Source organism: Xiphophorus hellerii, chromosome 13, assembly GCF_003331165.1.
Source record: "Xiphophorus hellerii strain 12219 chromosome 13, Xiphophorus_hellerii-4.1, whole genome shotgun sequence".
Classification (NCBI taxonomy): Eukaryota; Metazoa; Chordata; class Actinopteri; order Cyprinodontiformes; family Poeciliidae; genus Xiphophorus; species Xiphophorus hellerii.
In genome coordinates this window covers 23,535,667-23,563,241 of record NC_045684.1, presented here as the reverse complement: position 1 = coordinate 23,563,241, position 27,575 = coordinate 23,535,667, and the positions used below count along the sequence as shown (strand labels likewise).

Here is a 27,575-nt window from a genome sequence, read left to right as displayed (position 1 = left end):
AACAAACCAACCGTGCGAGGACACGCTCACACATAAACAGCAGTTTAGTCAGCAGTTAGTATCACATGCGTGGGGTTAGATGATGTGAGAAAGCTACCAGGGCGGGGGCGGTCGGGGGGACGGCCCTTCCTGGGGAGAGCATCAAGATCCCGAACACCAGTAGCAAACCAGTATGGAGCAAGTCTCACTTCCTAAACTTAATCCTAAAATCCTAAATTCTATTCTATAATGTTTTATTGAAAAAGTAACATGGGTTTTCAGATTTTTGCCCTCTCACTGACTTTTAAGTACTTCAATTCCAATGACATTTTATTGGGGTTAAAAAAATGTATTCTCGGTTTAGAATTCTGCTAGATTCAAGCTCATTGAAAATAACTGATGACCTTCAGTCTGACTGATCAGAGCTAGTGTCGTTATCTTCTGCGAACCAAATTGTTCTGGAGGGAAAGTTGTCTGGAACTGGTCCCCGTTTAAGCTGTTTACGAGAGGACGCAGGTTATTTTTCATAAAAAGTAAAATTCGTATTCTGGCATTGTGCGATTCTACTTAATTTTTGTATCAATTCAATAAACACAAGACTAGTATTGCCGATATAAGACTGATACCTCTAATTTTTGTTTTATTTCATCAAACTTTTAGGTGTTTTTGTGGTTCTAGCTGTTGAATTATTTTTGTTCCAACCTAGGACAAAGTTTCTAGGTATCTACAAAATACTTTTATGACATGTTAACGTGACTAACGGTAACAACAGAAAATCAAAAATGAATTTGTGCCTTTTTTTTTGTTTTGCTTTTACAAAATAAACAAAATGCAAAAAGTTATATGAGAGCAAATCGAAATATGATCAATGCAGCTTGTGTGAGGCTACAACTTTTATCTAACTTCACCCTCTCCAAAGATTTGTACAGTAAAACACATTTGAGCAGCATTTCAACAAATCTAGAAACACGATTCTACAACAAGCAATCCAATGCAATTAAAAGCTTGATTAGCCTACTTTTTTTTTTTTTTTTTGCAACAGTGCGTCTTAAGTGTGGCTCATATTACCAATGCAGACCGGGCTGAGAGGACGACATGTTTTAAATCTACATGTTTGATTGAGAAATAGATTGCTTCATGAATCCCACAGTGGTAATGGATGTGGGTGCCGTCTCCTTTCCCGTCACCCTTTCTGTCTAAAGCCCCCCCACCTTGATTGGCGCTTATGTAGGTCATCTCTGTGTGCTTTAATCACTGCTGGGTGAGGAGAGAGACCCAGTTACCAGATTAAGGTCACTTTTATCTTATCAAATATGACAGTTTGGTTTATTTTGAGCATTTTGTCAGTTTTACTCTGCGGTTTAAATGGAGTCCTAACCAGGCAGATCAACCGTTTTGTATTCATAAGATGCTGTGATTGTTTTAGTCTTCAAAAAGCAACTGCATTTTCTAATTTTCCATGCATGCGCGCTTCAGAGGATACATCGAAAGGTGACCTCCGTCACTGCCTTAGATGTTTTTTGACGACTGCTTAAAAAGGCAACAGAGGAAACTGTGCTAGAGTGTAAATGTTGGCGTCCCAGTTCTTCCTGACCTCATGCTGATCTGTGGTTTTAAGAGATTGTTCTCTGCAGGCCTGCAAGTTTAATGCATTCTGATTACTCATTAGCTGATGGGGGAGGAAAAAAAAGAAGAAACAAAGTGACACAGATGTGTTTTTGCTACAGGATTTAGCCTGATGTCGGATTTAGCCTAATTTAGCCACTCAAACGGTTTCCTACGCAGCCTGGTACAGTCTGCACGAGTAACCAGTTGGATTCAAGGATTCTCCAAGACTGGATTAGTAAGAAACAAAATCATTTTCAGAACGCATTATCTGTCCGGAACGAACGAGCTAGCTAGCTAACTAGCTAGCTAACTAAATAACTAACTAGCTAGCTAGACCCCATAACAAAGACTACGGTAAGTCTTAGCCAGTTTATCAGAAGACCAAAATGCAGACAAATAAAAACGAACACTATGAGCAAAGACATCCACTAACTTGATGTCATTTTAAATTTCCAACACGAACACATTCATTAAATATTTAATAAACAGCTTAATGTAATTAAGCCTCAGCAAAGAGTAATTGGACCATATCTCAAAATCCCTTTAAAATGTGTATTTTGGAATCGCTTTCGAGGCCCATGAAACGTCTCTTTCAGGCTCGGCAGGCAGAATCTTTTCTTTCACCTGAACACGAGAGAAGCTCTGATAAATGAGGTCAATTGAAACAGTCTACTTCGCTTTAAAAGCTTCCTGACTGAGAGAAACGAACAGGAAATATCTAAAGTGGCAGCCATGATAAAAGCCTGTCTCTGGATGTTAGGAATCGGCGCGTCGGCCGCTCCCTTACTTCTGTTAAGAAAGAAAATAAAAAAAACCGGTTCTCTGTGAAAGAACATATGAATATTCTGTCACACTCTTTTTTTGCAGATGTGTTTTTATATATTATGGAGGATGCCTGTAAACAAATAATCGGGAAGAACTGAGACTTTGAGCAGTGGAAAAGAACAATCAGTTGGAACATGTGGAAGTTTTGTGTCCATTACTTTAAAAAAAACCAACATTTTAATTAAGTCAAATTGGGAATACAATTCTTTTAATGAGCAGTTTGATGAGAATGTAACAGCTGGAGTTTCACTGCTTAGTGTGCTGTTGGGAACATTCTTTGCTTCACTGCATCAGGCATTCAAATGTTGACAGAAGACAAAAAATATGAAAAATGTGATGTTTTGCACTGTTTACACAGACCGGATCTTCATACCTTGGCAAATAAAATCTTCAGATTTCCAGCACAAGGCAGCAATTAAACTCAAGAGTACGTCTTCTTTTGCTGTTGGCAGACTGGCTAGGCTGGATAAAACATCGTTAAAATGCAGAATTGTGGCGTATTTGACGCTTGAGTTGAGTCTCCTTTTAGAAACCGTACTGGTTTTGTTTGCCATTTCTAAGTTGTCTTAAATGCAAGTGGATTAGTTTTGTTTATGACTAAACAGTTACGGATTTGGTAATAAATGTGGGATTTTAGGCAGACAGATGGAGGAGTTTGCGAAGAGTCACAAGAGAACATAATTCCCTCTTTTACCTTTCTCTGCAGCTGGAAAGTACAAATATAATTCAAGTATTTCAACAAAATACAGTGTGCTAAAAGCCAACTCTAAAGTAAATTGTGTTGTGATTCTTTTGTGACCGGGTGGCATATTTTATAATTTACAACTAAGCATCAAATACGACACACTTCCGTATTTTGAGGGAATTTTTGGCGATGGCGTTTCGATTACGAATATGAGCAAAACTTTGTTAATTTTCCGCTGTTATAGAAAAAACCCAATTTCGCAAGTGTGGTGTTTCCATTAAATAAGCAATGCTACTAAAATCACACTTGAATAAATTTGTTCATGCAATAAGTCATTCAAAGATTGCCATGCCATCATCTTCCTACCACTTCCTGTCGTCGTCTTTGTCGTTTTTGGGCAGTAGTAACATCCGCCTGTTGATCATGTGACTCGTGTGAGCCGAAAAAAAAAAGGGTTTCCAACAGAGTTTTGTGAAATTCATCTGAAAAACAACCTCATCCTAGCACAATAACTTTTATCTGAAAACTTGAGGTTTTTTTTTAATTGGTGTGTTTCCATGGGTGTTTATTTTTCCATTTCAAATCATGAAAAAATACCAGTTCCACTTGTAGATCATTTATCCTGTAACATGGAAAATATGATAAGTGTTATAAGTGAAATAATCTGCCAGTAGTTTGTCATCAATATTAGGGAAGTATTGACTTAAAAACCTCCTATAATTTGCTGAAAAGTTATTTGCAAGTTAGTTTGCTCTTATTTTATTCGTACTAAGACATTTGCAGACTTATAATACTTAGTAAGAGTTTGTGGTTTTGCAGGTTACCGGCCTCATTGATTTGGACGTCTTCGTCCAGTACTGAAGTTTGATTCTTGAGCTCAAACAGTTAAGTGTGACCTAAAGTGACAGAAACAAATAGAAAATCTTTAAGGGGGAAATCTTCTTTTTGATTCTGATTGTCTCAAATACACATCAGTCCATCTGTAATGTATCTGCATTAAACCTCCTTTTTATCTAAAGTCGTGTGACTTTCAGAGTCGCACGACTTCGGCGGTATCGGTATCACCTCCAACATTACGACTGACTCGACGTGCTGATCTCCCACGGCGCACGAAGGCATCCCCGCCCGCCGTCCTCTCTCCTCGTCCCGACACTTTCTGTATGTCAGAGGGTGTTGACGCAGAATCGGCATGTTAGGGCCGATCTTCCTCAGTGTGCTCCCATTCTGTCAATGCACTGAGCTCTGGAGGTGTGTGTGTGTGTGTGTGTGTGTGCTGGTTAGCAGGTGGTCACCTGCTGAAAACTTGAGCAGCTGAGGGAATATATAAAAGCGTACTCTATTTATAGCTACTTAAACTCACATTCAACGAATTTTTTTTTTCTGCTTCACAAGTAGAAGGTTAGTGTGGTATTTCTCTGTCAGACGCAGAAAATTTGATTTAATTATTCTTTTTTTCTTCTTCCCTTCAATCTCTTGCCTAAATTAAATGCCAGCGATTAGTTCCGCTTTATTTGTTTGTGTGTATTTTGTTGGCAATGAGTGATTCTCCTTATTTAAAGCAGACCTGCTGAAGGAGCTCTAAAGAGCAACATTTATCACACTGAATGAGTGTGAAGTTCTAGAGATGAAAACGGCTCACAGTTCCAGCCGTCTCGTTTGGCACAGTCAGCCAGACGCACTTCCAGCGACGGCGTTACGAAGCTGTGTGTGTGTGTGTGTGTGTGTGTGTTGGTACGTTGTGTTTATGTGCCGCGGGGCGCCAGAGCTCTCTTCATTTATCTCCTCTGTTTTGTGTCGAGGCAGATCAAATGAGATCAGACTCACTTCGAGCCGCCGAGCAGGAATCTTATATTGTATGTTCCGATATTATGCAAAAGTATTCAGTTTTTCAAGTCTTTATTTTTTCATGTTACAATCACAAATATTTTTGCTATTTTAAAGGGTTTTTTCATTTAGGGTGCACCGATTACAGTTTTCCAGTCAATCACCGATTTTTACAAAGCCTGACCGGGGGATTCCGATTTTGGCAATTTCTTTTTTGTTAGAAAAGGGTAAAACAAATGCAGACACCCTCCTTTGCCCATATTTATTTGTAAAAATGCTGAAAAATATGCATCACAGGGCTTTCAACTTCACAAATGTGTAACAGTTTGTGTTGGTCTGTCGTAAATTCCTGTTGACTACACTAAACTTTGAGGTAATAATGTGAAGAAATATGAATACCTTCAAGCAATGTCAAAATTTTGAGGTGAATTTAAAGGGACAGTATCATGTAAAATCAACTTTTTTAAGCTTTATATCATGTCATAACATTATTCCCTCATCAAAAACATATCTGGAGTGTTGCTTGGATTCTTTCATGCATTTTTGAGAAATCCTTTAATCTCCCGTGGCAACCATTCAGCTGTGAAAAAATGCGTGGGTGGACCTAGCCCCGCCTTCAACACAAAGCTCCTCCTCTGAGTTGCAGTTTCCAAGCTTCCACCTCATAGTGCAGCCCTGGACTTCCCCACTCAGCTCCTTCAGACTAGCCAGCAGCAATTAGCAAACACCTGGTGGGACTGCGCAACAACTGAGCTGCTTCTCAGTGAAACGCTGGTAAAAATGTTGTTGAAATGTTAATAGAGGAGCCATGTTGTGATGACTTCCTGAAGGCGGAATTTCAGAAAGAGCAGAAGTTTCTTAAAGAGACAGATGCCAAATTTCAAAGCCTTAAATCAGGAAGTCAAATTTCTTTTAAGTCATCTTTGATATATCTATAGCAATTTTTAGGACAACTGAAGGTAACATAGTCACTTGATTATGCTATAAAATGGCGGTATGTGTCTGGAAAACACACAAACTCCCTTTAATAAACACAGCTGCTTTGGGAAAAAGTAAACAGATGTATAAAGCAACAGATTAAGATGTTATCACACAGAAGGCGTACTTGATGTGACAATGAAACACGTATTCGCCGCCGGAACAGTCTCACAGTTAACACGAGACAGAATGAGCAACACCGAGCGGATTGTAAACGCATCGCACTTCATGCCGAGCAGCTATCAGCTTGTCAGAGGGAATCTGGGTTATTACCACACGCGATCGCCACCGTCAGTCGGCCTCTCTGTCTCACGCTCTCTTCTGTTTATTAAGTAAATACTCGGGCCTTTGGCGCTCCAGAAGGCCGGATCTTTCACATCAGGAGGTTGGTGACACAGAGAGCGGGATTCTCATCCGCCAGTCGCCCAGTGGAGCTTCGACATCAGACTTTACATTGTTTATATTTTATATCTTTGTGATTAGCAAAGACATTTTTACTTGATTGCCTTACTTTCCTTAGGCAAATTAATGCTTCACTAGAGTTGTTCCAGAGTCATTTCTATTGCAAAGTTAGTGCAGCTGTTCTCAATCTAGGAAAATATGCAAATAAACTAAAAGAATTTAAGTTCAGATTCTTTTTTAGCACTAGATATAATATATTCCTAAATTTAATGTTAACCAATTTATGAGATTATTCTACGGCAGTAAAAGTTTTCTTAAAGCTTTTTACACTGCTTTGGGTAATAAATAGAAAGTAAGTGTTTACATTCTTCTTAATCAAACTCCTACTTAGGTTTGAAATAATTCCCCATTAGTTTATCATAATTGTCTTGATTAAGTCTATAAATTGTTTATGAACATACCTGTGAAGCAAAGTTATTTTTTTTTACACCAGACAAATGTGCTACAAATTCAAATTTGTCTGCACAACGCGTGCGTGTCATGACGTTCTGTTCTTTGTAAAGTAAAATAGGTTTCCATACATAAAAATGTGGCTTTTTGTAAAAAATGGTAAAAGTTTAATGAATTTTTCCCATTCTGTTGTTTCCACACAGCTGCAAAGAAACAAGTCATTAAAATGCAAAAATAATTTTATAAAGTTTTTTTTTTCACTATTTTGATAAACTAAACAATGGATAATAATATTAACAATAATAAAAAAAAACATTACATCTTGGAGCTACTAACCTTAAAATCATTGGTCTAAAATTGGGTGTACCCAGGCCTGATTTTCCAATTAGATAAAAATGAAAGGAGGAAACAAATGCAGCGAACAAAGAAGAAACATCTGCATCAACCGCATGTTCTGCCAGACCATGATACTGCTGAGCTGCAAAGTCAGGGTTGGTTTTTAAACTGTGACTTTTTAAAATTGTAATGTACGTTGAAACTTCTTACTGGTCCATATAATATTTTTTTCTCTATTGTCCAATTTAATAAAAATGACCAGGAATGTATACATTCCTGGTCATTTGGAACACGAATATATTCAGAGATTCAGTAACATACAGTATGTCTAAATGCCTATGTTTAATGAAATTAAGTGACTATTGAAGCAGAGATTAGAACCTATGCAAAAATAGACTCTGTGGTTCAGGAAACGGCAGAAGCAGAACAACTAATTAAAATCATGGTAACTGATTTTTATGGGCAAGCGGTTTGAAGATTATTAACGGCACCCAGCTTGTGAGCTGTGTAAAAATCTGAAATTAGGAAAAGACTAAAATAAAAAAGCCTTAAAATTCATCTTGAATTGTAAAATTAGCAGTGTGTTTATCTGTGTGTGTGAGGTCATTTTAGTGGATTGGTTATGAAATATGGATTGTAGCTGTGCAGCAGCTTGAAAGTGACTGCTACGGTCTGAAGTTTTGTTGTTTTATGTCCAATAAATTTGATGCAACAGATGGGCAATTCAGTTTACACGCTCTTTGAGTTTCATATCAGAATTACTACAGTTTATGTCCCAAAAAGAGAAACAGAAGAAAATATAGAGTATACTATAGAAATGTGAGCATAATAAGACAATGGGGCTCTCTCCCTGCAGAATGAGGCTAAACTACAGGAGTTAAACAGGTCAGTTTTAGCCCCGCCCCTTGATTTTAATGACATGTAATAAATTAATTTGATAAATTATCAATTTAATGTATTTTTAAAATTTTGTTCCTTTTAGCCCTCCATACATTACCAAAACCAGAAAGGTAATATATTTCATGATTATCATTAATAATATATATATAAAAAATAAGTAAATAAAGCATTAATCATAGATTAAAAGCTGTTCTGAAAAGTTATTAGGGTTCATTGTGGTAGATTAACAGGAAGTAGTGGTAATTACGACATGAAAGGAAAATGATTCATGGTTTTAAAAATGTTTTATAGATGAAACTCTGAAAAGTGTGGCGTGCTTATGTATTCATTCCTTCTTTGCAACATAATTCAGTGCCTTTCAGATTGGATGGAGGAACCAGTTTATGTCTTTCATAGGTTCTGATTGGATTTACGTTTGGACAGTAAGCGGGCCGGTCCCATCGCCCTGCACTCCATGATGCTGCCACCGCCACCATGTTTTCAGGTTGGAACGCAAATGTTAAGCTAGACTTCATATTGAAAATCTACACTCTTCAATTTTTGTCTTGCTTTCTCATACACTCTGTCAGAAAGTTGAATTTCGCTGTAATGTGAGCAGAGCAACTCCTGTTTGCCGTGTCCCACAAACGGCAAACAGGACTTTATTGGGACTTTCTTTCCAAAAATGGTTTTCCTTTTGCCACTCGGAGTACAGGTCACGAGTCAAATTCATGGCCGAAATAGAGACACACATTATGAGATGGTACATTTCCCCATTTTAAATTAATATGCGCTATTTTGGGTTGTGGTTAGAAACTAGCTTGCTGGAGGAAATAAAACAGCCAATTACTGGGAAAAATTGTAGATTTCACACAGAAGATCTCGACAACCCGTCCCAATAAGATGACTTCATTTAAAACCCATTTAAAATTATGTGGAAAAACTTGAGTATTTATGAATATGGATAGATTTGTACCTTCTTTCCTGCTAATTTCTTGCTAATAGACAAACAGGTGGAAAATTTAGAGACAACCCAGGTTTAACTATAGTATTTGACATTTTGTTATTGAATATAATCCATAAAAGATTGTACGAAGCGTCCAAATAGGATCAGGCATATGGGTGTCACAGACAGTCGAACACGTCTCCGCCGTCCCGTTGAGACAGTCGGGGCCGTCAGTTGTCATGGGAGTGCTGTCAATGATCCTCCGTCTCCGCGCTGCACTGTCTCCCCCTCCATCTGTCTCCTGGGCAGCCTCTCTGTTCTAACAATCTTTTATCTCAGAGTGTTTATCTTGGCCAAGAACACCGCATTAGTCCGAAGGGAAGACATTATTAACGAGCTACGGACTCAATCTGTTTACTGACCGCGCACGGCTAGAGAAAAGGAAAGAAAGGAAGGAAAAAAAGATCACATGGAAGGACGACATGATCCGCTCGCGCAAACACCTGGTCTCTCTTCTTGGAGTCCGTCCAGAGCTAATTCATTAGCACGCTCGCCGAGAACAGCATAAAAATCCGAAACAACAACAGAAAGAAAAACTAACCCACAGTATGTCCTCATCCTACCTGCACAATATATGTTTATTCATAGTTGCCTGTTTGTACTTTTTATGTTTGTCACATTTTTTTCCTAACGGTAAAAATAAAGGTTTAATAACCACAAACTAGGGATGCACCGATCCACATTTTTTTCACTTCCGATACCGATATCTGAGGTTTAGTATCGGATGATTCCGATCCGATACAGAAAATCAGGCTGAATTGACTCAAAGCGTTTCTTTTTTTAAACAAATGTACTGAATTACAAATTTATTTGATAACCAGTAGATCACATTTAAATAAAAGCTTGGTCAAACATGTAAAAATTTGTTAATTTGTTCGGTGCAATTAGGGAGTAAAACAGCCAATGTAAAATAAATAATTAAGAAACTTACTAAAACAAACTACAACAAACCTTTTTTCAAGTGGTTCATGAAGTGCAATTAGGAATCCTAAATATAATGTAAAATAAATAATAATGCATGATGTCACTTACGACACAAGGCATAGAATTACACTGAACAGATCTTCCCTGATCACTGATACTCGATCAAGAAGTTTTTTTCAATATCGGAACTGATACAGATATTAATATCGGATCGATGCTTCTCTCCTTCAATGCAATCCATTGTTTTGTTTTCTGTTCCTGTGTCATTCTCTCCCAGCCGGTAAAGTACGAAAAACATTCGTAGTAATAATAGTAATAAAATAATATGAATAAAGCATTTTTACTCTGTCATTCATTACAATCTGCTGTGTTGTAAAAACCTATTTGCCGCCTCGGAGCTTTTGAATGGTTCCTCTCTTTCATACTTAGATGTTTCAGATCATTAAACAAATTTTAATACCAGACAAAAATAAGCCGAGTAAACAGAAAAGGCAGTTTTATGATGATGGTTTGTTTTAGCTGCCATAAAGAGTTAGTGCTTAGTTACGGAGAGTCTTTTATCTTGTTGTGGAGGAATTGTTTTGTTCCCCCCTGATCTTGTTTACAGAACTGCTTTAATTCAGCTGCAACAAAGAGTTTTGAACTCGTTTAAAGTCCCGCCATAGCACCTCAATTGAATTTATGTCCAGACTTTGACTAAGCCATCGCACATAAGGGAAGGTTTCCAACTTTTCCTTTTTTTTTTCTTCATTTGTGTATAATAGACTCTCTCTGTGGCTTGTTGGAGACAAAAAGAATGAGCAAACCCATTCCATACAGATCTGTTCAAACTATTCAGCTGAAGTACATGTTGCTATTTTGCTTTTCTGAGATCTTTTACCGTACTTCCTGTTTGTCAGACAGGTTCTGTTTCAGTTATGTATTGATTCTGCAGGTCCTGGCATTAATCTGGTCTAAATATTGCTGTTGAAATTATTCAAATGTGGTTAGTCAATGCTAAGGGAAGAGTGGAAACATTCACATTTCTGCTTAGGGTCATTTGGACTTGGAACGTCATTTTGTTTTATTTACTCACGTTAGCTTGTGTGATGTAAAGATTTAAGCAATACGGCGAAAACAGAAAATTTCTGTAAGTCAAAAATATTCTAATCTTGCTCCTGTTTGAGTAGTGACAGAGTTTTATACCTAAAATTGTTGTTTCCTTTAAGAATGAGTGAGAAATGTCAGTGTTAAGCAGCCCAGGACATCATGCATCATTATCAATGTCATCATTATCATTATTCCCTCCAACTGGATCGCAATTCATTAGGGATTTCTCGCCTTGTTGCTCCTCTGCTGTGATTGATTACTCCGCTCCGGCCCGTTGGCTTGCAAATCGCTACAAAAGCCTCTTCTTTTTCTCTCTCTTGTCACACGAACCCTGGATATGCCTGCGACATGCTTTAATCTCTGAGATCCATTTGAGCCAACGTCAAACCCAAACCAAAGTCGACGTGCTCCAGGAAAAAGACGCAGCGACGCCTCTACGTTCGCTCAGACGCCCCTTTTCTTACCGCATGTACTGGTAAAGCGACTTACAGCATTTTCAGAATTAGAAGGTAATTATCGGCCCTGTTTTGAACTGGCCATATGTGCAATCTGTCCAAACAGGAAAACAGAAAGTGCCCGCCAAAGCAGATTTGTGCTGCCATGCTCACAGCGGGCTCGGTTTGAGATGTCTAGAAACCAGGAAACGAGTGAAATCACACATGGCTGATGATGAATTACCCAAACAGTCAGTAATTAAGTCATAAAGAATCTCGGATTCAATATCTTATTAAGAACTCCACGAGACATAATCAAGTCATTGGGGCACAGGAATCATAATTCCCACTAAGTGACAAATGTCATTGCTGAAAATTGCTAAAAATATGAAGCATTTTATATTGGATCTAATAACTGAACCAGTGCTGGACAAAGACTGACATTGTCCTATAACAGATAATATTAAATAAAACAGAAGACAGAGGGGGCGTGCTGTGGTGGCGCAGGGGGTTAGCACGCCCCACGTTTGGAGGCCTTAGTCCTCGACGCGGACGTCGCGGGTTCGACTCCCGGTCCCGACGACCTTTACCGCATGTCTTCCCCCCTCTCCTCACCCTCCTTCCTGTCTGCCTACTGTGGAAAAAATACGCCGCAAAAACTCTTCGGAGAAGAGAAAAAAAAAACAAACAGATATGTGAATTCAAGACACAAAGCAGAAATAGTTTAAAATGGTTTAATTAAATAAGACCCACTAAAATGAGTGGAGATGTTAAAGCTGTGTCTTACAAGCCACCCTGAAGACTGCTTGATTTCACAGTGAGTGTCCTTACAGCCAGGAAATGGCCGCCTTGCGTGGTAACACGACTTCTGTTCAGATTGTGACAGCCTTACACTTTAATGCAACAGATTTCAACAAACTATGTGCATGTTTCAGAAATACATCTCTTCCTCTTGACAGCAGTAGGGTCTCCCTTCACAAGCCACCCTGAAGACTGGGTGGCTTGTGAAGGGACAAGAAAAGAGTGGTAAACTTTTAGCACTGTCATCTTTTATTAAAATGTTCAAGTACACAGAAGTATAGAATCCTCTTATTAGATTTGCAGGGTATATAGGACTCTGGTGTCTACTTCCAGCAGCCACTGAACGCGAGGCGGGGTCCCTGTGCCGAAAGATTCTCCATGCCAGGATTCAAACCAAGAACTTCCGTGCCACTCTGTAGTACAATCAAGTAACTACTGTACGTTACCTTCAGTTGTTTTAAAAACGCTACATGTTTCCAATATGACTTAAAAACAAAAATTGTGTTTGATATTTAAAGTCTTGAAATTGGACCCGTCTCTTTAAAAAAAACTCCTACTCCTTCTGAATCTCCGCCTTCAGAAAGTCATCACAACATGCCTCCGCTATTAACCGTTTAGCAACGTTTTTACCAGTTGAGAAGTAGCTTGTCTAACGAGTTCGGCAGAAGCACAGTGTTTGCTAATTGCTGCTGGCTAGTCTGGAGGGGCCGAGTTGGGGAATCGCATGGGAGGGTTGTTCTGTGAGCTCCGAGGACGCAAAATACTTTGACCAGGATACTTAAGCAAATTGCAGCCTTTCTACAGGTCATCAGGACTAAACCAGCTGATATCACTGACACTGATCAGAGGAATTGCTTTCTAAATACTGAAATGTTTCATTTATGCAGTCAATTAGAGTGTCATTCCAGGTTCTTTCTCTGTACGTGTAAATTGCTTGGGCTCCTACTGACAACATTTCAGAAATATATTAAACAGAAAATAAATGCTTCAGTTCTTATTTTTGATCCGACTTCAACTCCACGGTGGAAACCACGAACACTCTTCAAGCACGTTAAGTGCATTTCATGACAGTCAATTTGGTTTGAGTAACTTTTGTTCCTCGCTTTCCGCCACAGAAGCCGAAGCATGAACCCATCCTGACATTTTCCCTCGTCGCCTTAACACCAGCTGGCTTGTTATCCCGCTTCCATGCTAGCTAGCGCGGGATAATGGTCGCACGCAAGTCGGCTTTTATCTGAAAACGTAAAGCCCACGGTTTCTAAAAATACCTCCCAGTTGAATGCGCCTTGTGTTCGACGTTACCTGCTGTGTGCTGGTTTCTCGCAGACTCTCGCCATAAAGATGAGGGAAGACTTTCTTTGGGGAGGGGAGGGAGGAGATGAGGCGCGGCTAGATGGAGTCGCTAACAACGTCGGAGGCGGGAAAAGAGCGGGATCGATGATGAAGGAGAGGAATGTCGGGATCTTGACTCGTCAGATGTTATTTTTACCCCCCCTGTCCACACACACACACACAGTGATGTTCTCAAACTTTCACTCATTACCCCCCCTTCGTCTCTCCTCCCCCTCTTTCTGTTTGAAGCTCCTGATCTCTCTTCCTCCCACACTCTGTCTGTCTCCTGAGGTTTCTTCTTTCCTGGCTTTGTTTCTTCTTCCTCTTCCTTCCTGCCCCTCCATTCCTCTTCCCCCAAACACACACTTCTATGTGTGTGTGGTTATATGTTTCATTTTACCTCTCTTTTTATCTTGTCGCTGTCTGCTAGGGTGGCATTTCCTTCCCTCCACTCTCAGCTGCTCTTCTTGGTTTAGCACAGCTGTCACAACTCTTCTCACTCACTTTCATTCTGCTTTTTGCACACACACACGCACACACACACACACACACGCATGCACACCCAAGTTTGTATTTCTGTCCATCTTAGGACTTTGCATTGACTTCCATTCATTTTAGTAACTGCATTAATACCTAAATCAGACGTTTTCCCTAAAATAAATTTGACATTTATTAGCTGTACATCATGTTATAATGTTATTCCCTCATCAAATACATACCTGGAGCGATGCTTTTATTTTTTTCATGCATATTTGAGAAATCCTTTAAGCATTCAGCTGTGCAAAACGCATGGGTGGGCCTAGCTCCACCTTGGAGCTGCAGTTTTCAAGCTTCCGCCACACAGAGCAGCCACTCCCACACTCGGCTCCTTCAGACTAGCCAGCAGCAATTAGCAAACACCTGGTGGGGCTGCGCATCTACCGATCTTATTATAGGAGCGCCTTGCCATGCCATTGCAATGCTGGTAAAAACATTGTTAAAAGGTTAATAGAGGAGCCGTGCTGTGATGACTTCCTGACAGAGGAGGTTCAAAAAACAACAGGAGTTTCTTAAAGAGACAGAGACTCAATTTCAAGGCATTAAGTATGGAAGTCAGATTTCTTGTAAGTCAACTTTGACGTATGCAGGATTTTTAGAACAACTGAAGGTAACTGTGCTATAAAGTGATGCAACGTGGCTGGAAAAAAACATAAAACTGCTCCTTTAATTCACGCCTTATCTCTAAACCTGACCGCATTAGAACAGGGCTCTGTCTTCCCAATGTTAGTAAATATGCCACAAACAGTCCTAAATAGGACAGTTAAACAAGCACACACACCCCGACACACTCCTCTTCCTCCCTGCCTCCACTTCTGCCAACTTCACACTTTTCCTCCCTCCTGTCGGTGTCTTGGGTCACTTCCTTTTTGCACAAGATCGCGCAAACACACCCGTAGATGTGCACACACAGTCGCCTCTCTCTACATATTTGCTTTTCTCACACATCTTTATCTTCACATTACCACTTTTCTCTCCCTCTCCACACTTTTTTACCCAATAGCTGTCTCTCTCTCTCTCTCTCTGGGGCTTTTTCTCTCTCTCTTCCAACACATTGATACAGCCTCTCTCTCTCTCTCCTCTCTCCTATCCTCCCTCCCAGATATACACACACATACACGCACTCTCTCCCTCTCTCAGTCCTCATCTGCACCTCAGCACGGTAAGTCGCTGCTTCGTCGCGGCTGCAGCGCAGAGCGACGAGCGGCGACGGGGGTTCTGCCGGCTCTCCATCACCCTGTGACCAATCATAAAGAGCAAACAAGAAGCTGGAGGAGGAAGAAGAGGGTGGAGGTTGGTGGAGGGAGAAAGCCGAAGTCTCATCTTCTTCCCTCGGAGTCCAAACAACCCCCGTCTCACTGACAGAAGGAGGAAGATCTGTTTTCACACTGTCCTGACTCAGTTTGTCACCTCCAGCAGAAGTAGCAGCAGAGGAGGCACGGGGAAAGAAGAAAGTTCTCTCTCTTTGCAACTCAGCTCTGCGTCAATTATTAGGAGCCGAGGAAACTTTTTCAAGAAAGGAGAGGAAGGGCGGGGGGGTGGCGGACGGTCCTAAGGGAGAAAGCTCCCCTCGCCCTCTTCCTACCCCCTGTGCGCCCCCTCTGTCCACGCGACGCTGCTTTTCTATTTTTCGGGGGGGTGGGTGGTATTTGTCAGGGAGAAAAGCAGCGCCCCAAGTTCCCCGCACCCCCCATGTGGCAGGAGGCTCTGTGGACCCGCGGACGCTACCTGCTGGAGAAGAGCGATGGGGGCGGCGAGGGGGCCGAGGGGCCCGACGGCCTGGGGGACGGCGGCGGCCCCGGGTTCCAGGGCGAGGCGTGCCCGGAGGCGGAGAAGCCCCAGGACTGGCTGTACGAGTCGTACTACAGGATGAGCCAGCAGCATCCGCTCATCGTGTTCCTGCTGCTGATCGTCATGGGAACCTGCCTGGCGCTGCTGGCCGTGTTCTTCGCATCAGGATTGGTGAGTGCGCGGCGACGGGCGTGAAGAAGCGTTAAGTGCAGCATTTTGGAGGTGTGGTAGTTAAAAGCCCAGAACGATGAGGTCAGGAGGAGTTGAAGCCTGATAACAACAACAACAGAGGCAGCGTGCCGCTACGCTTTCCTCACAGAATAAATAGAAGGACTCCTCCTGCATGTGAAATACGCTATTTTTACATTTGGGTGTTGCACTTTATTTTACTTCCCATATTTGGTCCAAACCCCCCAGACCCCCAAAAAACGAGCGTATAAGATGTATTTTGCACCATGATTTATGTTTTGCCAAGAAGGAAGCTAGAAAGAGGGGGGGGAAAAAAACATGTTTTCAAGTTCAAGTTTATTTGTATAGAGCATTTCTGCAACAGGGCAGTTCAAACTGCTTTACGTCATAAAAGCACAAAAATAGAAAGTCAGAAAAATAACATACAGTCGACAGTATAGAAGCCACATTTTGACAAGTGCCATCATCACAATCATCAATACACGTATAATATATCAGTCAGTGTTCCATTAATTATGGTTAAAAGCAACTTTTCCAAAGCAAATTAGAGGCATTTATACTTTTCTAATACTTTTTTGGTTTGATATTTCTGTTCACCTGACTTGTGCTGCTTGGATAGGTCACTCTTGTGAGAGAGTTCTTAATCGTAATGAGTTTTTTTGGGGTTAAATAATATATTTTTTTGTTTTTGAAAATCCCGATTGTTTCTTCTTCTTTTTTTTTCGGCTATATATATTTTTGGTTATTTATTTATTTATTTGAGCTGCGTTTGAGGGTTGCTACTTTTAAAATGTCATTGTGCTTTCCTGCACAATGACAAAGGATTTCTGATTGTAAAGGTTTAATTAAAAAAAAGAAAAACCTTTTAAGTGCAATATCTGAGTATTGTTTAAAAAAAAAGTTAAAGTATACAGTGTGCAAGTCTAAACTGCAAAGCCTGCAAATTATACATGTTACATGTAAATAATTTTGCGCTTAAACGATTTCGAAATAATAGTTTGAAACCCTCCAAATGAACCAGTTCTTCTTCATATGTTTTCTTTTTTTTTTTACAATAAAGGTGCTCCAGAAACAATTCTGGATTATCACTGCATGATATCTTGTGGTTACCGTTGTCTCTGCTTACAGTTACAGATTTTGATTTGATAGGAAATAAGACGAGTATCTCCCAAAGGGCAATAGAACTGTGTGTAAGGGGAATCCTTTTCGAGGAAAAAATGTTAATGTTCACTTTTTATCAATGAATGAAATGCAGAAAAAAACATTCCTGCCCTCCTTAATAGACTATTTTGGTATTACGGCAATCAAACACTTCATCTCCACTGACTGCAAAACATCACTACGACTTTCAGGCACAAGAAAGAGATTATTTGACATTTTAAATCTGTCAGAGGTATGAATCATTTTGAGCCCAAAGGACGTTGGGAGCTTTAAGTCGCCTTTTTCCTCCTCTTTTGATGTCGGGAACGTGTAAGTCGTGGCTAATCGCAGAATGTCCGTTGTTTTGCGGGTCTTTGGTGAACAATGCCAGAACGCTTTGACTACAGCTGTTACCACCACGGCCTGTGAGGTCAGCGCTGCTCGGCTTTGTGAAACTCCCGATTTAATCTAGGCAACAGCCTCACCTCTCACGTAAATGAAACGAACATCTGTGCTGCCATTTCAGTTCTGTTTACGTTTGCGACGCTCAGAGAGAAATCCTAAGCTCCTCATCGGCGGCGTTCTCCTGGCGGATTGATAAAACTGATCTGGACCAGTTTGTCGATCTTGAGTAGAATTTCAGAATCACTTCCCATAATGCGTACAGACTGTGGGTTTGACGGCATGTTGCTGAAAACCCTCTATATTGAAGCACTTGTTCCTCTAAAGCCTGCATCTCTCACCTGTCGGTGGCAGGCGCTTTCATCCAGGCACATGCTGGCTTTTAAAGCGAGCGTACAGATCGCCTCACTCTTTTAGCCTGCAGGGCGTGTTGTCCATCCAGAAAGTTCCCTTCATACTCATATTATTGAAATAGTTATCAACTAATTTAGTAATCAATTAACAGGAGTACAAAAATGATTAAAAAAAGGCCATTTTCTGGAAGAACAACAGACTCAAAGCGATAATTAAGCCAAAATTGTACAAAAACAACATGCGTTTTAGATTTAAATAAAGAAAAAAAAACCTTTGTCTGTACATTTGTTCTACCCAGAACCAAGTTTTAGCTTCATCTGGTTCAAATTCAGTATAAAACCTCCAATTATTAACCAGTTAATCCAGAAAATAGCCATCAGATTATCTCTAACCTGTATTGATGCCAAGGACAGAGGTTTTCATATTTTTAAAAATGTTTTTTTAGCTGCAGATGCATCCTTTGCTACAAATGATACTCTAAAGGAAAGTCGTTATTGCATTTTAATTCAATAAAATGTTTATTTTATCACTTTGAAAAGGAATTGAATTATTTGTTCATTTGTATTTCCAATATTGTATTTTATTTATTTTTTTTAAAAAAAGGCTTAAGCGGTTAGATGAATAATCTGCAGAAATTGCTAATTGTTTTCCATCCGATTAATCGTCAGATTAACCGCTTACTAAAATGATCGCTAGCACCACAGGAGAGACATTAGCTCATTGTGAGTGAGCTCTAGCTTAGAAAATGTGTCACTATTTCTGAATTCTCCTTCTCATTGTTTCCTGTGAAAAACAACATTTTACCAGTCCTGAGCACATCCTGCGGTTTACAAAGGAGAGAGACGAGTTGCTCTTTCATAAAGTCCCACTTGGTAAACCAGCGATAGATTTATTGCCTGCTATTTTATTTCTGCGGCGAAGTTTTCAGTGACCTTTGACTCCGGACCGCCTCGGGGAAACGTGAATACTTAAGTAATCTGACTTTACCTGAGCTGGCAGCAGGAAGCCAAGCTTCGTTAGCGACACGTTCTCTGAAATCTGAATGCTGCATTATTAAAAGTTTATGAATCACTCATTTACACACAAAACACAAGCAGAAAAGATTGAATTAGCTTCCAGTAATGACTCTATTAATACAACCCTTGAGCAGCTGGCGGGCACGCCTCAAGTGTCTTCTGGTGGGAAATGTCTGTCTGCCGGTTTTCATCCCGTCTCCATGGCAGCCAACTGCTGTCCTGGCCAAAACGCAGCATTGGAGTCCAATAAAAAAATAAAAATAAAATAACAATAGTCTCTCATTCTAGTGTCATTTGGCTTGTTCGTGTCTGTAAAATTACTTCCACTACATTCAAAACTAATAATTTTTTAAAAATGTGGACTTGTAAAACCTTGGCAACTTTGAAGCATTGAAGCTCCAAATGCGCGACCTTTCCTACCTACCATAGATTAGTTTGTACCTTCCAGGCGGATGTTTCTCCCTGGCTTTGTTGGTTTAGAGTGATTTTTCTATCTTCTGCTCAAAATCTCTCATAATCTAGAGCAAGAAAATGTAGGTTTATGACAGTAATGTATGACATCTACCTGCAGGGAATGTTAAATTAACTTTGGTTTAATGTAAGGAATTCGGAACCGAAATGAAGGGGAACAGAGCTTACAACAAGATGACTGGAAAGTAATATAGAAATGATTATATTATGTCAGATTTGAGTAATTTTAAGACTATATTCACATTAACTACCAAGATAGTACAGGTTTATCTGTACTATGCGTTTCAGCAACAAGGCAGCAACAGGGCAAGTGCTTCAAATGACAAAAACTTGAAACGTCAGATAAACTCTACATTGAAGTGGTTAATAATAATAATGGAAAGCAATGGAAAATTGAAACATTGAACTTCAGTTAATGATATTCTAGTTCTTACCATGAAAGGCAACAATAAACAAATGGCTTTTTAGCCTTGATTTACAGGAACTCAGTGTTTCAGCAGTTTTGCAGTTTCCTGGACGCTATCTCAGAAGCTGAATGCTGCTTCTTCGATTTTGGTTCTGGTTCTGGGCAGGCAGAGCAGACCGGAACCAGAAGACCCGAGAGGTCTGACAGGTCGATACACTGACAATGTATTTAATGTCAGCAGCATTCCAATCATTCATGAACTAACAAAAGTATTTCAAAGTCTATTCTTCTGAGTTTAGAACTGGCTCCCGGTTTTCGTTTTCAGTTTTTGAAGGTTAAAAACCGGACCGGCTGCAGCGGTCCAGAACAAAAGAGAAATGAACAGAAAGGCAGCGTTCTAATGTGAATATGTGTGAAATTGTTTGCTCGCGGGTAGGAAGGGGATGTAGGAGAGAGAGGAACGTCAATGCGTAGGCGCCAAATGGCAAAAGGACAGCTTGACCCGGACCAGTGTGAGTCGTCAGGATAGACAATACTGTTTTTTTAAAAAAAAAAGTGAAAAGCTGGAAAGCTGCAGGTTTCATTACAATCAAACATCTTGTGTGCCACATGACTCCCATTATCAACCACTGCACAGAGAGTTTTGCTTTTAGCGAGGGGATTGAACGGGACGGAGTTCGGGGAGGGGCGGCGGTATCCCTTGTGCATGGCTATGCGTGGCGCCATAAGTGGCTTTGAAGCACTTTGGATTGCAACGACAGCCTTGCAGAGTGGATCTGGAGAGCGGGAGGAGAGCTTAGCTCGCAGCTGTGTGGGCGTTGGTGCTTTTGTCGAGTGAAAAGTGTTGTTTGGCGACAAACACTCAACCGCAAACACGAGCCATTGTTTCTCAAGTGCTGCTTTTGTGTTTTATGAAATGGCCTCACAAAGGAAGGCCCACTCAGAACTGTTGTTGTTGATATCTCAAATTGATTGTTTTGCGGCTGGATGCTTAAGGACAGGCCGTGGATTTGTTCCGCCGTCTCCACGTGTGCGTCGTGGGGCGTCAGCGTAGCACCTGGAGAATAGTCCAGAAGTGGTTTCTATGTTAATTTCAGCAAAGTAAATAGCTTCTTCTTGGCTGTACTGTCATCCTATTCAATCCCTTCACAGTCATTTAATGCAAATCAATACATTTCACTGGCCTGCTTTACTTACCAGGACCTTATTTTTTGCTTCTTATACAGTGCAACCCATATCAAAAAGGCTACTTTCACACTGCTGGAAAATGCAACCCAAATCCACTTTTTTTTGCCCATATACAACCTATGTCCAGCTTTTTTCACCGCAGTTTGGACGACCCATTTCTGATCATTTTACTCCCCCCGCAAAATCTGTACCACTTCCATAAGCGGAACTAAATCGGATACGTATCGGATTGTTTTCAGTCTCAGTCTGAACGGCCATATCGCATTTTATACGGCCTTTGTGTCACTGACGTGAGACAATGTGTCAAAAGTGGTAAATCAGGACATTAGCAATGGCTGAAAAATGCCCTTCAGTGTGTTACTGAAGGGCATCGCATCACAATCCCACCACTCGTGGTTTTGATTACACGTCCAAACAGACTTCTCTACAGAAGTTGCCGTTCGTGCTCCACAAAAGGCCATTGCTATTACAAGATGTCCACACACCCTTAAAAAGTCTTAAATTTATTTACCTGAAATTAAGACCTTAAAATGTCCTAAATTCATAAAGAAAATGTAAGTTAAATGTCCATATCAGACAAAAGTTTGAGTTGTGCACAGACATCTCCACTCTCTGCGGTTAAGGCCACTGGTAACAAGCTGCTAATACTTGCTTGCTGGCTAGTTTGCTTGCTAGCTAGCAAGCGAACAAACAAACCATTAGCAGCTACAATATGGCTCATTGGCAGTTAGCTCTTTAGCTTGCCAAAAAGATGTATGAAAGGTAGCTAGCTAGCCCTCTAGCTAGCTTCGTAAAATAATAAATGCACATGTCATGATATCGGCCTTAAACTCTTCATTTTGAGTTGGTTAAACTTCCAGAAACCTTGCATCAGTTGTGTTTTCTTTTTATTAGCCTCCTATCTTCCTTTTCCTTGGCACGATACTGTCAGCTCCTGAGTAAACTTTAAAATCGACCCATAAACAACTCCATCCATTATTATTTCCCCAAACAGTGCGCTGTTGTTGTGTGACATCAACATTCTTCTTCTGTGCATGTTGGGTCGCTTTGGGGCCATACATTGCATTGCAGTCGGGTTTAATTAATAAAGTAAACAACCAGGCAACAAAAAAAAAAGTGCGTTTTTACAAAATGTCAGAATTGAGCAACAAGACTTGCTGTGTGAACGTGGCCTAAATTGCCATCATTTGCAAGAAGTTTGGCGTCATCTTACTACTTTTTGTCCTTCTGGAATAACAGTGGTGATGAAACGGTTGTTTGATGAGGCGTGCGCATTTCTTACTGCTGGGAGCAGAAGAATGGCAGGCATAAATAAAAGGTGGATTTGGAGTCGGGGGGCAGAGGAAGGAGGGGCGGATGTTGTTGTAAGTTTTCTGGCTTTATCAAGGAGCCAACAGGAACCCAACGAAAAGCAGAACTAAAGCTCCTAAAGGTACAGCGCACTTTTATCTTTCTGCACAGATCAGGGCTTGAATGGGTGACTGAGGTATTTTTAAGAGACGTAGGCGCCGCCACCCATTATGCTGGCGTGTGTGTGTGTGTGTGTGTCTGTGTGCGCGGACGTGCATCTGCGGATCTGTGTGTGTGTCCTTTGGGTGAGTTTCTCAAAGGAAGTCTTGCATTTCCTTCGCAAGCTTATCTGCAATCTTCAGGGACAATGTTCCCCTTTTTTGCTTTTTTTTTCCTCATTTTTTTTTTTTTTTAAATTGCAAGTGTAACGTAACGCTTGTGTATGTGTCCATCTGTGGGTACACAATCCTTGCAATTACATGGCAACATGCTCGCGTAATGACATCTTAAAACTCAATTTGACAGACTAATTGAGGTCAACATAACATCTGATAATGGTTCTCTGCAAATCTAAAGTAGTTCCTCTTGCTTGGGTGATTGATTACACGGCCGCTTTCTGTTGACGAGTTTCTGCCATCTTTGACTGATGCGCAACATTGTTTTCCAGTTTTACAGTCTGTTGATTTTAATGTAAAGAGAAAACCTCGGATTTTGTTTCAGCTCATTGACAGCTTGATAGATGCGCCGGGGAGGCTGGTTCTGTGCTGATGGATCTGTAGCTGTTAGTCAGCCTCGCATTGACGCAGATTAATAAAAACAACAAATAGATCTGCTATTCTGCACAAATTCATGAATTCTACTAGCGCTGGAAGTCTGCCTGAACTTTAAATCACAAATTAAAACCTACGAGGCTCGATTTAAACTTTTTATTTTGTCATAAACTGGAGGTTAGATTCACATGTTCTAAAAATGATGCATTTCAGGATTTTCATAGAGACGTTAAAACTTCATGAAGAGTTAATGTCTGACCTGCAGTCGGTAAGTCTCTTTGTGTAGTTTATGGAAATTGAGGTTTTTGTCTATTAAATGAGTAATGCAAAGTAAAAGTGAATAAAGTAGCACTTACTTTAACCGCTATGTCAGATTTTTAATAATAATGTTAAGAAATAATGTTAAGAAAAAATCAACACCATCATTGCTGTTTCTTTAAGAAGAAAAGCAATTATTCCAACTTATGACAAAAAACCCTAAACAGCTTTTGATGTTTACTGCTAAATCTTATGCATGACACACAAATAAGCTGGTTAACTAGTCAGGCTATCTGCTCAGGTAAACAGCCATCAGTCCAGGTTGATTGACCTGCTGCTTGTAGCTTGGCAACTGCAGTTTTAAACCAAGTCCACTTAATAAGTGATGGCTGGCCATCCATTGGTTTCCTCACATTGATTCTTCCAGTCTGTCACTGCTGCAAATGTTTTTATTTTTAAGGTACGGTAAATTTCTAATTGCCTTTATTCATAATTGTATTTCAGGATCCTTTGGCCCAGAGAGGAAGCGTCCATTACCTGAAACACCAGATTATGTTATCCTTATTTTTATCATAAGTACCTGTGACATTTATAGGAAAAAAGCAGAAACATGGAATTCTGAGAACACCATCCTGAATGGGAAGTTGTAGGTTTGATTTGCTGCTGGGGATACTGGTACACCCTGTTGAAGCAAGATGGCATCACGAGTAAAGATCATGTGGGAAAACTGCGGCAACATCTCACGACGTAAGCCTTGAAGTTAGAGCTTGGGCAGAGACGGACAGTGACTCCAAACACACCGGAAATTGGCTACAAAGTGGATGAAGGACAACAAAGTTACTTCAGAGTGGAAATGACAAAGCCCTGGTATGAAACCCGTAGAAAGTCTGTGAGTGAAGCTGAAAAGGTGTTTGAGAGAAGTTGGGCGGACAATCCCGACTCGATTCCATCGAAGAATTTCTGCAACTCTTGTAAAAAGCCAACAGGACACCAGAAATGACTGACGCCATGACAAGCAGATTAAATGGAAATTTTACCAAACACTAAGGAAAGGTAACGCTAAGAAAATGCACTTTTATGAATTTGAATAAAACATTGGTATTCTAATACGTAGCGGACAGAAATAATTTGGGCAAATTCAGTTTACACAGTCGGCAGAATATGACATTTTCCTCACACAAAACTGGGTTCTCTGTCAGAGAGATTTAATATGAGCCATTATATAGCTGAAATCTATATTTTGTAACGGTCTTCCCAGCTTGATCTCCTTTAGATTTTGAGCAGTTTCGGGGGAACTCGTTAACACTTCTCCGCGCTTCGAATGGAGACGTCGAGGGGAAAGCTTGTTGATTATTGATGAATTCCATAACCAAAGAGGAAGACAGATTGAGGAAATCTGCCTCCAGCTCTGCTTCAGCCACAATAAATATTCAACAGGGACCCAACATGGAAAGTGAGGAGAATGCATGAGCTGCTGCGGTTCCATCACATCCTCCCGTGACAACTGTCTCCTTCCCCTCAACTTCTGACATAATTTGGTCTATTTTTGTCTGCTGAATTTCTGTCTCTTGGTGCTGCCGTTATGTCCTCCCCACCCCCAAAGTCCTCCGTTTTCCGTTCTCAATGATAGCTGGATGAAGCAGGCTTAAAAGGAGAAACAAAAGGGGGGAGGAATTGATTGTTCTGGGTTACAATGCAGTACAATGTGGCGGGCAGACACGTCGAGGGAAACGGCATTAAACGCCATCGCCGAGGGTGGGGGTAAGCGGATTAGACGGGGCTCAATCAGAAATATGCAAAGTGCAGATGCTTCGTTTTTGTTTCCACAAATGAGTGAAAAGCTTAACCCTCCACCGAACTCCCACCCCAACAGTGAAGGCAGTGACAAATCCTCCACTTCCCTCTTCCAGACAGCTGCGAACGTGTGTGCTTTTCGAAAAATATCCGCTTTGATGCGACAGGGAATGTCCTTGTGAGTGAAATCTTCCTCTGGGGGCCGGGGGGGGGGGAGGGACGTGCGGAGCGTTTGGTGTTCCTTACATTCTTGTTAGGATCCAATCTGGGCTCCGGTCTCCTCACTGTGAAAAGCTGCTGTGGCATCAGCAGCGACACCCCAAGGGATTCCTTTCCCAGACTGTGACTCATTGCCATCGTCTTCTGCACGCCGCTGCTACATTAGCGCTCAGCAAGCCGCTTCAAGTCTTATTTTGACTCAACGGAGCCGTCGGCGTTCTCCTCGAACAAACCCTGGAAGCCAGACAATGGTCAAAATCGGTCCACACGGATTCAGAGGCGCGGTTCGGGACGTCTCGTTACGACTACTTTGATGAGGGCAGAAGAAAAAAATAAATCAAAGACATTTCAATACCAAAACTGATTTTCATTTGACTTCAAAATGACATGTAATCACACAGCAGCCTTCTAATTTTAGCGCCTGGGGCCTGTCAGCGTAATCATGACTCGGAATAAGTTAAAATGGTTTCCGTGGGTGTTTGGGCACAGGGTGAAGCCTGTGAGAGTGCCACTGATGTGCTCGTGAAAGCTCTGTGCCTTCTGATTTTTTGCATTTGCTCTATAATTTACACATTTTAAAGAGGGCTAAAAAAAAAAAAAAAAAAAAATTTTTTTTGGTACCTGGAAGCCTGCTTTATTATTAGCCGTTTGCTAGTTAGTGCGTGGTTTCCGAATCATAGAGGAGACAGCTGGAGGGTTTATTTAGAAACTTTTTGCAGCCACCGTTGGATTTCTAGTACCAGTTGAAAATTGTGGAACTGAATGGAAGAGAAAAAAAAATGGCATCACCCATTGGCAGGACAAGGTCATTTGTTCTGTTTTTGTGCTTTTTGCCACACTGAAATCTTTCAGATAATCAAACGCATTTTCGCATCAGACAGCAACAACCTGATTAAAAACAAAATGGGGCGTGCCGTGGTGGCGCAGGGGATAGCGCGACACACGTTTGGAGGCCTTGAGTACTCGACGACGCTGTCGCAGGTTCGATTCCCGGACCCGGTGATATTTGCCGCATGTCTTCCCCCCCCTTTCCTGTCAGCCTACTTTCATATAAGGGACACTAGAGCCCACAAAAGACCCTCTGGAGGGGAGAGAAGAAACCAAAAACAAAATACAGGTTTTCACATGATGAGATTGAAAACAAAACCCAAGCCAACTATTAACTTGCCATCAAGTTTTTACTAAAGCTAATGGGCTGGACACACGGGGAGAGTCAAACGATAGCAACAGACCAAAGTCGTCGCTGCCCTGTGTGAAACCCAACCGACAGGACAAGATTGTGACAACAGGGACAAAAATTGTAACATTTTTCAACTGTCTCGTGCCGTGTGTCTACGTGTACGAGCTTGAACTTTCACAATCGCAAATTTTGCCGGTCGCTTTTCACAAGTTCCACAGGAAATGAGTGAGCAACATCGCCTCCCGTGTGTTAAGGACTTAAAAGACAAAAAACTTGTCTTTTAAGTCCTTCACTTTTTGGAAGTGTCACATTAGAACAGGAAACAGCAAAATTCAAAATAACTTTACGCTTACTAGAGGTGGTTTCTGAATTTTCCGAAAAAGAGTCAATGCGCGGAAGAGGAGGAAACACGCTTGCTGAAGAAGTTCTGATGTAGCGAACTCTCCCACCAACTAGCGGGTCTGTGCCTTACCAGAGGCACGACACAGAAAAAAGCCTTCTCATGTGGTTTATTACGTATTACTCCAGAGGTTGGGATTTCTTAAAGTAAAATAGAAAGTTCTTCAACAGCTTTATTTAAGAGTTTTAATTTTTTGGGGGGCTTTTCTAAAAACGAGTTAATGCACTAGCATAAAGGGGAGACAGAAACACATTTGCCGAATGCTTCCGTCCACTGGTGGGTGGAGGCACAAAACTGAAAAATTTCAAAGTCCATACCTCCAGTTCGGAGGGAAGAACTCTCTGCAACCTTTACGTCCTGTTTATTACAGCTGAGTGAGCGTCAACATCTGACGAAATTACGTTTTGCGTAGCCTGGTGGATTTGCTCCAAATCAGTAGATGGAAACACACCTAATTCGCATTTTCTTTCCTTCGTTTTCTGACATTTAAAAAATTCACTCAACATTCTCATGACAGTTGGATGGAAGCACAGCTAATAACTTACAACTTGCAATGTGACATCATTTCCAGTCCCGAGCTCCGACTTCTCAGACAAACTGAGAAATTCAAAACATAAT

General features: G+C 40.8%; 1 protein-coding gene across 2 annotated transcripts in view; it reads left to right on the top strand.

Moving 5' to 3' along the window:
- Positions 1-15,207: 15,207 nt before the first annotated feature.
- adcy2b (adenylate cyclase 2b (brain)) overlaps positions 15,208-27,575 on the top strand; it is a 67,041-nt gene continuing 54,673 nt past the window's right edge. The window contains exon 1 of one of the 2 annotated variants that reach the window (XM_032580909.1): positions 15,208-16,051. In XM_032580909.1, the coding sequence (XP_032436800.1) occupies positions 15,782-16,051 (270 nt within the window). In that variant the 5' untranslated portion in view covers positions 15,208-15,781. The remainder of the gene's footprint in view (positions 16,052-27,575) is intronic. The other variant, XM_032580908.1, reaches the window with a different exon arrangement.